This window comes from Anoplophora glabripennis, unplaced genomic scaffold, assembly GCF_000390285.2.
Source record: "Anoplophora glabripennis isolate ALB-LARVAE unplaced genomic scaffold, Agla_2.0 scaffold98, whole genome shotgun sequence".
Classification (NCBI taxonomy): Eukaryota; Metazoa; Arthropoda; class Insecta; order Coleoptera; family Cerambycidae; genus Anoplophora; species Anoplophora glabripennis.
Window position 1 is genome coordinate 805024 of NW_019416280.1, and position 15385 is coordinate 820408.

The 15385-nt window shown below is 30.5% G+C and overlaps 1 protein-coding gene across 1 annotated transcript; it reads left to right on the forward strand.

Moving 5' to 3' along the window:
- Positions 1 to 1804: 1804 nt before the first annotated feature.
- Positions 1805 to 12093, forward strand: LOC108904952 (glycine-rich cell wall structural protein 2-like). Its single transcript, XM_018707680.1, has 3 exons — positions 1805 to 2082; positions 11130 to 11332; positions 11986 to 12093. The coding sequence occupies exons 1-3, from the start codon at positions 1840 to 1842 to the stop codon at positions 12017 to 12019; spliced, it is 480 nt and encodes a 159-aa protein (XP_018563196.1). The 5' UTR covers positions 1805 to 1839; the 3' UTR covers positions 12020 to 12093.
- Positions 12094 to 15385: the final 3292 nt, after the last annotated feature.

A 15385-nucleotide genomic window follows, 5' to 3' on the forward strand; every position in this document is an offset into this window, starting at 1 on the left:
TGGAACAAGGTCATTTTGTAAAAACTCTAAATATCTTTCTCCTGTAAGGGTTCCTTCAAAGAAGAAAGGCCCTACTATTCTGTTGTCAACTATTCCAGCCCACACATTTAATTTCTGTGGGTGTTGGGTATGTGTCTCTGCCATCCAATGAGGATTTTCCCGACTCCAATACCTGCAAGTTTGACGGTTCACTGTACCATTGAGACAAAACGTGGCCTCGTCTGAAAAAAGTATTTGCTGGTGTAAATCTCTAATTTACTTGACATAAATCCATCATAATTTCACAAAAGTGTAAGCGGCGGCGGTCGGGATCGTCTTCATTGAGTTCCTGCACAAGTTGAATCTTGTGGGGATGTTATTTTTCCTTCCTCAGAATACGTAGCACTGTGGTCTGACTAATTTCATTATTTAATGCAACCAATCGTGAAGTATTATGAGAATTATCTACCATACTTATCAAAATGTTCTGTTTGTGACATTCACTAACGCTTGGACGTCCAGGTTTTGGAATGTCTACAACATTGCCAGTTTCTCTAAATTTAGATTCTTTCTTACTGACTGTTGATTGGCTGATGCCGCGATCTGGATGTTTTTCATTAAATAAATCGCAAACATAAAAAACTGCAGGCATTTCGAAAAACTAAACTAATAACGTTTTTGCTTTATTTTAATTGATTTGGGTTTTCTAACATTCAATCGTCATTTACTCGAAAACTTTCCTATGTAAGATGACAACTTTTTAATACTGTCGGATCGACAATAAAACGATCTTCCTGAATCAAGAAAAAAAATAGGGGGTTGCTATTTTAAAAAAATGTCGATGACGTCATTACTCGAAAACAAATGACGGTTGAAAATCGCCTTGTATACTATAATATGTATTTTTTAAATTAAAAATCGACCTGTTCGAGGACTTTTCCCAAAAAAAATTTGTTTCTTTTTTACTGAATTTATTCCATACTTTAGGCGCGTACTGTATAATGATACTATAATTTCTTTGGTTGGCCTATAACTCACTAATGAGTTATAAATCATAAGTCACTAGTGAGTTATGACAACCCTTGGTTACAGACACAATTTAGGTTTGACACTCGCATCCTTTGTAATATTTAAAAATACATTAATTTCGTTAAATTACTTTTTTTGGCATTGACAACATGAAATTTTAAGTTACTTTTATTTATTATTAAAACGAAATTCTATGAATGTGTCGGATAAAATTATGTATAGCACAGTGTCACTTTATTTAATTTTAATTTAATTTTAAATTTATCTTCATCTAACTTTTAAAACTGTTAGACATAAAAAAGGTTATTAAAAACAACGTATGATCTAATTTAAACGTAATTTTTCATCCTCTGGATTTGAATTAGTTGACTAATAAAATTAAAAACATTTTACGATTTATACCATTTAATTGCTCTTATAATTTTCTTTCCGAGAGATTTCCACTCGTTTTGCAAATTTTAACAGAAAACTATCTCTGTATTTTGACGAATGTATCTGTCTTAAGTAAAGTACAGAACATTGCGTAAATGGATTTAAAATATTACTTCTTCAAAAAAAACAGTATCTAACACTTTCTTATAGTATTAACATACTTGTCGTAAACAAAACCATCAACAATTTATGAACCGCAAATTAATATAATTTTTTTGCATATTATCGGTAATGTTTCATATCACTGGAACTATTAAAAGATATGATGCCTCTGGCTTAATCAGGGGATCTTTTATGATTTTGCATATTTCTTTGTTACATCAACTTGTACTTTTTGGGTAGGTTCACTGCATGTATATAAACCAACACTCCAGAATATCAAATCAGTATCTATCCGTAATGAATTTGTTAAGTACTACAGTACTATTATTGCTAAGCATATTTTCTTATGCTAACTCTGAAAGCCATGGTACATCTGTGGTGATGCCAAAAAAAATCGGCAGCGTGTATTTAGTTCCAGTTTTCGTTCCAAATCAGGAAGAATATGTCAATAGCGCTGAACTTCTGGGAAATCCAGATAATTACAGAGAACCTACCCCTTTGCAAAGAGTAGTCCTGGGTTACACTCCCAGAGGAGCTCAGGTAAGTCTGTATTACCTTAAGGCTATGTTTTCTGTTTTAAAGTTCGATTATATTTCACTATTTAGGGTGTCACTTTAGGGAGAAATTGAAAAAACTTTAAGGGCTAAAGTTAAAACATATTTACAAAAATTTTTAAATTCCTTAGATTATGTTAAAATAATGTTTCAAGTTTCTGGTCTCAATAGTATAAGGTAAACAAAAAGTAACTATGAGAAATATGTTAATATTGTTTATCATTGTACGGCACGAATAAATTACAAAAAGAAAAAAAAAGCAGAAAACGTTGAAGGTTAAACTTTGTTTTCGAAGTGTCTGCTATCAGATTGAAAATAATACCATACTGTTTTTTAAAGAAACTACACTCGTTTATTCTCAAAATTATTTCCAATTTGAGTAAATTTTCACTCAAAATCAACACAATACTTTGTAAAGACGGGTCCACACCAATTGTGTTGAAATAATTCGCTTAAAATTCAGCAACAAAATCATTTTAGTGCAAATTTTACACAATGTAGTTTGTAATTTTTTACTGTGTATTCCGTAAATCCCAATTCAAGTTTTTTCATCTCTTTTTTCAGATGATTCGAACAATTTTTATATCCTATTTATTATTTTTTTTATGTCAACGTGACAATCAGATTATTAATTTACCTATTTGAAAAACTAATGTTTCTATTATGCGTTAAAATAATGCACCACTGTGAATATTTGACGGGAGTATTTTTTTCTTACTGTATTTTTAACAACGTTTATGAGATACTTCGTAAATATCAAATTTTGCGAAAAATGCTGATGTCCCAGACCTATCACGCGCTCTGGAACTATATTAAAAATACTGCATTTTGGAGTAAGAATTGAAATTTTTTTTTTCAAATGTTCATTATATTTCCAATTAACAAATTGAGTTTTTTTGTCACCTAAGTTCCTAGTTGGTACATGAAAGTATTTTACTTTTATGTACCAACTAGAACGCCAAAGTTTTTTTCGTTTATTTTGCACTGCATGTAAATTAAATGTGCCGATATTGCAGCGAGTTAAATTTATGCCAGATCCAGTGCTGTCAGTTATCGTAACTTTTAGTTCTGGGTGTTCAATGATGCAGCTGCTGTAATTGTTTAAGTTTACTGCGCACGTATTATTGACAAGTTTATTTGCGATTGAAATTTTATTTTGTATAGAATTTTCTATACCTATATCTCCGCTACCGTACTAGAACGCCACCCTCCATGCCGTTTAATGGTGGTAATATCGGCCCCTGCGTCTGCTAACAGTGTCGGAAGAACGTCTAAAGCAATGCCCTGTATAAGTTTCCGGATGAGGCAAATTGAGAAACTTGCTATTTCCTTTCGCATATTCCTTATTTTTTGACACCAACCACTTGGTTAACATATTTTTTCCTCACATACTTCACAAAAAATCTTCGACTTGTAGTAACTGCCGGACGTAAAGCACAGTATTTGCGGTATATCTTCATTTGGTCTCGACTTGAAATCACAAAACATCTCGAAGTAGAGGTTTTGGAATCGGCAATTCTTATAATAATAATTGAATCTTTAATAGGAGCTCATCTCTTCTCAAAACTCCACAAACAGCAATTATTGTTAAAATGACCTGAAATGTTATGCAAATAACATTAACTTGCATTACCTTTTCCAGTAGACATCGGTAATCAAGTGCTTCTTGTAAAAATCTTTCAATTTCCTCTTTCGTAAGAATTCTGGACTTTTTCGGACGGTATCCAACTGAATTGCTTTTCAAATATGGTATTAGCTTTGGAAATGTTCTGATATTTACATTTTTTAGCATTCAATATACTTTTTAATATAACGCCGAACGTTTAATTTTATTAATTTTATGTTCGAGATATGCCAATAATACCGCTTCGGACACTTTCTGAATTTTCTTCGACCACTTTTGAATTCGTTGCCGACGATTTTTTGAGGATTAATTAATTGTGAAACAGCACTTTGTGCCCCTTTCAATACTTCCCCTGGTAAATGCTCATCTTCACTTTCCGAGCTCAATTTGATTAAGGGGGCGATTTAGTATGTATATTTTTACCATGTAACAGAGCTTCAGATGAGGACACAAATCGTCGAAGAAACTAACATAATTGAATATTATTATATATCAATGTATTCGCAATGGTTCCCGCTAGTGAGTGAAATAAATTTCAATGCTCATGAGAACAGAAGAATAATTTAAATAAATCCCAAAGTACCTCAATTTTAACCATACTGTTAGTCTGACAATATATTGCATTTACGACGGAACTAAGTCAGGCACAATAACCAAACTACTTCACTCACTAGAACGGACACTTAGGATCATTTGTATTTAATTTTCAGATTAATATTTATTAACAATTCTATAATTTGTGTCCTCAAGTAAGATGACAACATTTTACACACGACTCCATGTTTATTCTATACTTAAACCAGAATTTTAGCGGTTTCTATCTTCTACAAGAATTTGTAAATATAATTAGTTTGTATAATCTGTCACAGGTGTCGCTACCCTTGAAAATGAAAGCGAAAACACAGAGTTGGTTTATTGTAAATTGTATTGGCCGAGAAATAGTGAAATTTCTGGCGTTTTTAGGTACTGAAATCTTTAAAAGTAAAACGTGTAGAACAAAAGTAGGGGTAAGCACAAAAATAAAATCCTTGATGTTTTGTTTATTCATGGTTACCGTTTAAATTTACCCAAATAAAATAATAACTAAAAAAAAGCGTTTGCAAAACATGCGTTTGCTATTATCCTAACCCCACATTTTAACAATTATTTTCACGTACTTATAAAAAGTAAACAATTTTATATGTAGGACTAAGCAAGTAAATGTTATAAGAATATTTACATGTGGAATTATATATAAAAAAGATAGTATTTTCGTAGATTTCAGTACCTAAAACCTTAATGGTTTGATCGTTTTTTGCACCTGTTTATTCGTTTTACTGCGGCCGGCGTCTTTGAAAATACTCAGGTGGCATGACATAACATTCCTATTATTTGATAAGCTTTAGATTATTCAGTTATTAAATGTTTGAAATTATTTGTCTTTGCGGAAAACACTATTTACAGAATATGGGACCCATAATGGTCTGATATTATCTTTGATATATAAATATGGGTAATATTTTAAAAGTAGGTAGGTACCTAAGTAATAAGATTTTGTAAAGCTTAAGTAGTACGAAAATATAACGCATAAAAAACCAATAATATGTACTAATTTTTCTTTATTAAGAATAAAGATTAAATTTTACGTACAGGGTGTCCCACATAAAATCGTTATTTATATTGTAGCCTTGGTAGTTTCAAAATAAATTTACAGCTTAAAAATTGGTCTGGCTCAGGTAGATTTCTGTTTCAATCTACAAATCAGTAGCTACTTACCGATAAGAAGGAAACCACTAGTCTAGTCGAGAAGTGAGTTTTTTTTGCGAAAAATAGTTATTGTAATCCTAAAAATATGGTTGTTAGTACATTGGATTCGGAATTAAATTCAGAGAAAGAAGTATTTTTTAATTTATCCGCAATTAAAAATAGCAATTGTTATAAACAAAAAACGAAGAGAAAAAAGGGAGTCTCCGTTTTTTAACTATAACTAAAAAAATATTGAAGATAGCTGAAATTTCAAAAAAGATCCTGAAAGAGGAGAAAATTTCAGCAAAATAAGTCAGGAATTGTAGCTCCATTATTTATAATTTTAATTTGACGTTGAAAATATAGCTCCGCGCGGCGGCGGCGGTTTCCGCGTCGTCGCGTCGCCGCCAAGCAAAGTGTGCAACACAAAATAATTTTTTTATAGTATTCAATATTAATTTAAAAATCTAAATAAATTATAGTGTCATCTAGACACTTGAAGGAACACAGCCCAGTTGGAAAATAATTTTTAACTTGACTTATGTTAAAGTTATTCAATTGTTAATGAACTAATTTTTCGTGGTCCTAATCTTTCATAAAACTTGTTGTAAAACTTTAAATAATGTATCTAAAATTTTTTTTCTTTCTGGGAGGTCTTTTTATATACATAATAAACAAGATTCCGTTGTAAAAGTTTATAAAAGTTTTTTCATTTGTTTATAATGATTTTTTAAAGTTAACAAAAAATGAAAAATCCGGGAAATGTTATAAAAATTTTTTTTTACCAAATGTTTGATTTTACTTGTTTTTCTATTAATATATTGCGTTTATTAACTTAGCTAAAAAAATTTTAACGTTATTTGTTTATAAATTTGTTATAAACAAATGGACAAGTTTAATATTTTTGAAACATTTTTTTGCCATTTTATTGTCTTGGTAAATTAATGATTTTTAAAAACAAAAATTTTTCTTAAATAAATTTTTTAATTGTTTATAATCGATTTTTATATTTATTTGTCATTTAAATTATTTATTAAGAAATCATTTTTTTTTAAATCATCATTTGCTATTATCAATATAATTTAAAAAAAAAAATTTATTCAAATTTTCATTGTTTATTTTATAAACAATTTGTTATAAACAAATTCTGATTTTCATTTTATTTTTTTTTCGTAACTTTAACGAATTATAAATACAGCTATGTGCATCAAAGTGGTAAATAACATTTTTTTCTAATTTTTATTGCATTTTTAAATACTTTATCACATCAAAGCTGAAACGGTCACCTATTTGATAAACTTATAAATTGTTATAATTTCTAAATTATTGATGATACGGTCTTTGACATTCAGGTAGATCTTTTAGATAATTTATTGATCTATAACATGAATTTTTTTACCTGCTTCATATCTACAATGGTTATATTTTTATAAACATTTGTATATAAAAAAATGCATTATCTAATTCTTTAAATGACTAAAACTTTTAAACTATTGAAGTTACGGATTCCACTATTTAAGACAATTTTATAGAGTAACTACTGGACTACTCAATAAAAATTTTTTTATATTTTTTATTCCATTTGTTTACGATGTTTTTTTATTTGTTTAAATTATCACACGATTAAGGGTACATTTTCTGGATTTTCTGTACTTTTTTTCTAACTAATGTCAATATTTTATATTCTTCTTGTTGTTTTCTTCAATTTTGTCTATTTTTAATTAAACACTTAACTTTTGTAAGAGCAGAAACTCAAAATTTTAACCAATTGTGCAGCCTGGAAGATATTTACGGAATACAATGAACTTTTGAGTTATAAAATAAACAATGAAAATTTGAATAATTTTTTTTTTGTAATTATATTGATAATAGCAAATGATGATTTAAAAAAAAATTCTTAATAAATAATTTAAATGACAAATAAATCAAAAAAACGATTATAAACAATTAAAAAATTTATTCAAGAAAAATTTTTGTTTTTAAAAATCATTATTTTACCAAGACAATAAAATAGCAAAAAAATGTTTCAAAAATATTAAACTTGTCCATTTGTTTATAAATTTGTTATAGCTAAGTTAATAAACGCAATATATTAATAGAAAAACAAGTAAAATCAAACATTTGGTAAAAAAAAAATTTATAACATTTCCCGGATTTTTCATTTTTTGTTAACTTTAAAAATCATTATAAACAAATGATAAAACTGTTATAAACTTTTACAACGGAATCTTGTTTATTATGTATATAAAAAGACCTTCGAGAAAGAAAAAAATTTTTAGATACATTATTTAAACTTTTACAACAAATTTTATGAAAGATTAAGTCCACGAAAAATTAGTTCATTAACAATTGAATAACTTTAACAAAAGTCAAGTTAAAAATTATTTTCCAAATTTTCCTGTGTTCCTTCAAGTGTCTAGATGACACTAAAATTTATTTAGATTAGATTTAGGCCCGATTTTTGAAAAAAAACCTAATTCGCCCGGACTACTAGGCTTATTTTATTCATTATTCAATTCTTCAAAAGTCTTCAAAATTTAGAAATAAAAAGTTGTCATTCTGGGAACAATTGTTTATACAAATTTTGACTTTTTTAGTATTTGTAGAATAAGCTTTACAAGTCGATTTTTCAGAGCACTATATTTCATTTTTGCAATAAGTATTTCGTTCTAAAAAAGTTTTTTTTCTGTTCTTCATTAGTATTATTTTTGGTTTTCCATTTAAAAATTAAAGTAAGTAGCAAAAAAAATAGTGTATCTGGCAATTGAATTCAGATCCACTATAACTGCAGGCTAATTATATTTGAAATCGCATTATATTGCTTGGTAATTGTCCAAAACATGACATAAATTTATTTAATTTTAATAAGCAATAGCATAAAATCGATGTAAAATTTCCCTGGGAACACGATGGTGCAATTATTTTTTTGCTACTTGCCGTAGTTTACGAGATATTTGCGAAAAACCTTATTTTTTACGGGTTTTTTGACCTTTTGACCCCTTGCCTGATCACCTAGGTCAAAAATTTTTGCGGATTCGGATTCCTGAGGGTCGAAAACATATTTGCGCCCAGGTTTGATCGACAGAGGAAAAAATGGAGGTTCAGCCTTCATTTCAATGGACTAAATACATACAGTAATATTATATATATATTTTATGCCTATACATATTATTCTCCAAACGCAATTAGTAGCAAGATTCTATATATTTTAGTAATTAAGCAGTGTTTTTAAGTTAATACGACTCGCCAAAGTAAAAAAATAATTCAGGTTAGGTATATATTTTTTTTACTGAAAATAGCAGTTAATTTACATTATCGGATTGTTAATGTGAAAATATAAACATTAGACTGTTGACTATTCCATGTTATACGTGTTTTAAGGTCACTTTTGAAGAAGAAACTACATGTAATTTTAAAAACCGTATTTCTGTTTTTATAATGAAGGAATAGTAATTATAAGATTGTTTAAGCTTATTAACTAAAAATTATTGCCTACTCAATAAAAAAATATTAACATTTGTCAATAAACGTCAAAAAAATAAATGGAACGCTTCAGTTCAAGTTCTGAATTATATAATCGTATCGAATACCACTCCAGCAAACGAAAATATTCGATTATACTAACCTCCTCACTCGACGTATATCATTAAAACACCACTCCAGCTACGCTGTCGTGGTGTTTCGCAGAATACGTCTCGTGACTCGGAAGTATAATCGAATATTTTCTATGCTCTTGTGATATTATAACTGACAATACTTTTTCAAACAACTAATTTTTATTGTTTATCAGGTTGCTATCGTTATGAAAGTCACCGCGTCTAAACCGTCTTGAATTAAACACAGTTCAAACGATTTCAAATATAAATTAAATTATTGTATTCACAATAGGCATGATGACAGTAGCCAAGAATCACTAAAGTTATGTATTTATCTGATAAAATATGATTCATGGATTATAAAAAACCTATTTATTTTTATATTATGAGCGAGATTGATAACATTTTTTATAAAATAAAACTACAAAATACAGCAAACCGCCATGATAGGTTGAACACCAATCAGAGCGAATTACGTCACATCTATGTAAATGTCATTTTGTTTCATTTGTACTTCGACAATATCCGCAGTATTTATCTACGGTTAAATATTTTGTGTTTCCCAACTACCAATTGCTTAGTTTTGTGTTACCAAAACCATAATCAGGAAAAGTTAAGTATTTGAAAAAGTTTCTAGAAGAAGGTAAGAAAAGAAGGCTCAACAATTGCGAGTTAATAAAATATCAAAAACACTATGTTTGTGATCAAAAGTTTATCTATGCATAAATTGGTACTGAAATACAAAGAACATTCCTGCGACACATTTTGAAAAAAACTCGCATTAACTGATCAAGATGACATGAAAGTTGAACAAGAGACGAGACCAACATCAAAGCTATTTTTGGCATGAGTTAAGACATGGCAGTGTGACGGCCTCATGAGCGTTTGAATTTCGTCAGTGCAAAACCAGTGATGCAACTCTGATCGCGTTAATAATGGAAGGAAAAATCTCAGACGCATCGGCCATGAAACGTGATAGAATGTTGAAGGATGAAGTGAGGGAAACTGTAAGTACCAGACTGCAGAAAAAATTAAGAAATGTGGTATAATGCTTTGCAAAAACTATCCCATTATAGCAGGATTGCCTGATGGAATCTCTGAAGACAGTATTATTGAAATTAAGTGTACCACGAATATGAAAACTTTTAAAAATTATGTGCAGTTGGCAGCTACAAATGTATTTAACAGTACTTCAAAAGGATTATTTCGGTATAGCTAATTGCAACTAGAGTACAAATAAAAAAGTACAAATAATTAATGTTACATTTGATGACAACTATGGAAAGATAATTTGTATCCATTATTATACCAAAATACAATTTGAGGGTAAATAAAATGCATACTATTATGGTAACTTTGTATTTTTATTTAACTAATGAATCTTGCAACACAAAGTATTAGCACCTTATGTTTACTGTTGACAAACATAGATGTGACGTCACGTAGACACCATGACACCTGCGACCGTTTTTGCGTGAGTTTAGACTTAAAATTAAAATGTCAATATTTTTCTACTAAACCTTTTGTTTTCTACAAAAATAAGATATTTTTTGGAAATAGCAAATACTTCCGAACATCATAAAACAGTTTTTCAAAATCTGTCATCATGCCTATTGTATTTTAGTGGTTTTTGAAAAAATTGTTTACATCTCGAACAGGAAATGCTTTTGCGTTCGCTCGGCAAAATAACTTCTTTCTAGATACGCGTTCTAGATACAAAAATAACTATTTCGCTTGTCAATTTGCTTTATTGGATGAAACGTATTTTCACCTCTTGTTAAAGATTATACTATTTCTTTCAAAAATTTTAACGACTTTATCTTGATCACGATGCATTTCCGAACCATACCTCATACAAGGTGTCCCACATAAGAAATGACACAGAGTAAATAAACTACAATATTTTGAGAACCCTTACACGCACCTATTCGATGTGGTGTCTATTGCGGTACACGCTATATAAACTTATCTCGTTTTTTTTGCTACTTTAAAGGTGGTATCTCATGGTAGCTATATCAATTATTGAGTAAAAAATATTTTTTATTTCACTAGGTTTGGGCAAAATTATTAAAAATTATATTTTTCTAGTACGCGAACACTGATTTCGAGCAAACGTCGTCTACCCACGAAAGTGTACTTGGTCGTCAAAAAAGGTCTCCTGGTGGTGGACGAGGAGGTGGAGGCGGCGGAGGTGGTGGCGGAGGAAGAGGAGGCTCTGGTTCTTGGAGTCAATCGTCGTCTTCTTCGTCCAGCGGAAGTTGGGGTGGCGGCTCCGGAAGTGGTAGAGGCGGGTAAGTATCTGCTGTATAACCAATTTATCCTAATATTTTTTCTACTACCCTTGTAGCTTTTTCACACTAGTGTACATATTTTACATGTTAGTCTGAAAAACAAATTGTTTATACCTTTATAATAAGTGACGGTGCCAATACTGACATATGTCGTACCAGATGGCACTTGATGTCAGGGCCTTTTTAAATTGTAAATTAATAAAACTAAATTGTTAAATAATGTGCCACTTACGTACTTAATTATTTTTATTAATACTATTTATTCGGAAAAATAATCACAGTGAAACAGTTAACCATAATCTTATTTTATTTTATTTATGTACTTCTTCCTATGAAATACTTCGCGTAAAATAGAATGTTTATAATTTAATTAACAGAAAAAGTGTTGAAACAAATTAGTTTCATAATAATTATTATTTTTTACTCCGGTGGTGATATAAATATTTTTTAAGAGAATGCAAAGGTCGAAACAGAAAATATTAAAACCATTGCAGAAAAATCGTCGCAATCTTAAATATATTTAAATCTGTCACCCTTCTTTAATAATTTACACCCATATAATACTTAGTAATACAAATTTAGTTTATAATAACCTAATAAAACAAGTCATAAAAATTACAACTTGATTTAAATAATAATTATTTTATTTTCAGTGGTGGCGGCAAAGGCAAGGGACATGGAAAATGAAGTTTTTAATGCATTGCTTTATAAAGTATGAACTGGAAAATGTTAATATAAATAAAGCAAGTTCAGTTTCTCAATGATAGTTTAATTTTCCTAAACCCACACGGTTAAATTTTGTAATCACTGTGCGGTAGACAACAATTTTAATCTACATAAAACAACAATGCAGTATCTAACATATTCAGCGTCTTCAGTTTAATCCTAAATTTCTTAAATTTCTTAAATTTCTACAACCCAAAAACTTTACGCAACCGTCATAGTCAGTATAGAACTCAAGCATTTTGTCTTAACATATCTGCAATGATGTCTGTATATTTCAAAAATACAGTGTCCCAGTGTGAGCGTATGTAAAAAAATTTGCCAGAGGGTAGACCAGACCAAATAAGATTAAAAATCTTATAAAATATTTTTCGGAGTTTCTCACTGAGTTATAGGATGTTGTTTGGAAAAAAGTAATAACAACTTTCCGCAATAACTCAAAAACCCTTTGAGGGATTTAAGTAATTTTTGGGTGAAGTGTATAACTATTAAACGTCATTAAAACTACATGGTCCTTATTTCGATCTGACGTCAGTGGCGGCCTAGGCTCACTTGTCCTCAAGGTTATGTCTTCATAACTTTTGCATATCCTAGTTTTATGTAATTTAATTAAGTTTTTCTGAATCTGCAATCAATTCTGAACTGCTCTTGTTTCATAGCTCAAAAATGAACCGTTTTGGAGTAAACTGGGTCTAAAGTATCGACTCCATTCATTCGTAGAAAAATGCCTGTAAAGATTTTATTTGTTATTATCTAGTACGTACCTAACATTATAAAAAACAAAGTTGTTTACAAGCGTACATGTCAAAATTAAATACAGTACTCGAAGTTACCAGAAATTACGTTTACAAAACAACAAGATATTAAGTATTATGGAATTTTCCAATGAATATGCCCATATCGGCATATCATAATATTTGTCTACGGTTTCTGTGATGGAAATTGGCGGCCTCATGAGAATATCTGCGTAGGTTTCCAAACAGAAGACAACCTTCACGGTATTCCAACGAGTTTTCCAAAGAATCCGTGAGACCTAGAGTGTTAAAATTGGAAATACCAGAATAAGAGGTAATTTGGAAGATGCAAACATTTTGGAAGAAAATGTAATAGCTGATGTAGTTGATGATCTTTCCACTAGTGTGCGAAGAATATCAACGCAAGTAGGTATTCCATGAAGAATTTTAAACCGAGGAGAACTGCATCTTACACCTACATAAAGTACAAACTTTGCATCCTAGTGATTCCGAAAAAAAGGGTACAATTTTGCAGGTGGTTATTAGAAAATATCGATAATGACGAAAATTTCCATCAAAAGATATTGTGGAGCGATGAAGCTACCTTTATGAGAAATGGTGTAAATAATTTTAAAAATTTTCATGTCCGGTCCATTTAAAATCCGCATGTGATGCGACCCTCCGCGTTTCAAAGAAGATTCTCCATAAATGTCCTCAAATTATTGTATACCGTTTGAATTAGACAGATAGACGGATTTTAAAATATTGTTGATGGCGACGATGGCGTACTAGATGACGTTCCCTTAGCTTTGCGAAATCAAATGTACCACCAACAAGATGGTCCACCTGCTCATAACGAAAGACAGATATCTGCGTGTCTTGATTTACATCCTCCCAGGTCCCCTGACTCAACCCGCTTGATTTTTTTTTTACTGGGGTCATATGAAGCAACTGGTGTATGCCAAATCCAGTAACACGAGAGACGATTTACTTCAAAAAATTAATACAGCCGCAGAACAAATTCAACAAATAAGATCCACTACTTATTTGTGGAAGGCCGAAATGGGCGATGACTATTAGACGCCTTCATTATAGCCATCTTTCTCTATCGCACGGATTTCTATGACTTACTTTATCGCTCTCACGTAACGGCAGATGGACCATCGGTACTTTCCGACCCTGTATATATTCCCATGTATTTTTTGACGCTGAATCCGATACCGAGCTCAGAAATGCCCTCCACTTCTGGAATTGGCCCCAAGAGTCAAAAATGGCCTCTATAGGGCTTGAAAGATGGATTCCGGGATGAGGCGAGGTTGAAGGTACATTCTAAAGCCAAATCCAGATTTGTGGTCGAAAAGTTTATGGCCAACTGAAATTCCCCGTTTGAGACCGGGAAAATGACCCCTTAGGGGTCGGAAAATCGTGTTTCGGACGTCGCAATCGCAACAGAGGTATTTTTATATACTTTTAAATTCTGGAACTCAGACTGTGCTCGAAAAGTTTATGACCAACTGGAATTCCCCGTTTGGGAACCGGAATTCCAGTTGGCCATAAACTTTTCGAGCACAGTCTGAATTCCAGAATTTAAAAGTACAAAAAAATACCACTGTTGCGATTGCGACGTCCGAAACACGATTTTCCGGCCCCTAATAGTTCAAATTTGTTATTAGCTAAAATGTTGCTGAGCTTCGGTTTGTATACAAATATTCTCCTCATTTATCTTATTTTTAATATTTCTCTCTTTTACTCTAAGGTATTTTATATTTTAATATTTATCCAAACAGATTTTTATTCACATCAGATTAATAAATTACAAGTTTCTGAATTTTACCTGCGTATTGGTTAGATTTACATAATTTTTATTGACAAAAAATTGTTCTAAATATATTTTTTTAATTTAGTTTTGAAACTTACTTACTTACCTGGTAAGTATTTTTGGAGAAGATTAAATATTGTCAGGGAAATTTGTTAAGGACGGAAAAAAGGTAATTAAGTAGATTTCAGACATCTATAATTTAGTTTTTCATTCTCAACATTTTTTTCTCATAGAAAAGTAATTCATTTAAAAAAACAATGCGTTCTACTTAAATTTCTAATTTATACAGTGTGTTGCGATTTAGTTGTGGACCCAAAAGGGACATCACACTTTTACAATATTTCAATTTGAAATATTTTAATTTTTACCAGAATCGGTTTACNATCACGCGCTCTGGAACTATATTAAAAATACTGCATTTTGGAGTAAGAATTGAAAATATTTTTTCAAATGTTCATTATATTTCCAATTAACAAATTGAGTTTTTTTGTCACCTAAGTTCCTAGTTGGTACATGAAAGTATTTTACTTTTATGTACCAACTAGAACGCCAAAGTTTTTTTCGTTTATTTTGCACTGCATGTAAATTAAATGTGCCGATATTGCAGCGAGTTAAATTTATGCCAGATCCAGTGCTGTCAGTTATCGTAACTTTTAGTTCTGGGTGTTCAATGATGCAGCTGCTGTAATTGTTTAAGTTTACTGCGCACGTATTATTGACAAGTTTATTTGCGATTGAAATTTTATTTTGTATAGAATTTTCTATACCTATATCTCC

Excerpts from the sequence above, each read along its gene's own strand:
- LOC108904952 (XM_018707680.1), top strand. The coding sequence starts at position 1,840 with ATGAATTTGTTAAGTACTACAGTACTATTATTGCTAAGCATATTTTCT. Across the intron at positions 2,083-11,129 it reads ACACTCCCAGAGGAGCTCAG|TACGCGAACACTGATTTCGA; the intron begins GTAAGTCTGTAT and ends ATATTTTTCTAG. Across the intron at positions 11,333-11,985 it reads TCCGGAAGTGGTAGAGGCGG|TGGTGGCGGCAAAGGCAAGG; the intron begins GTAAGTATCTGC and ends TTTTATTTTCAG.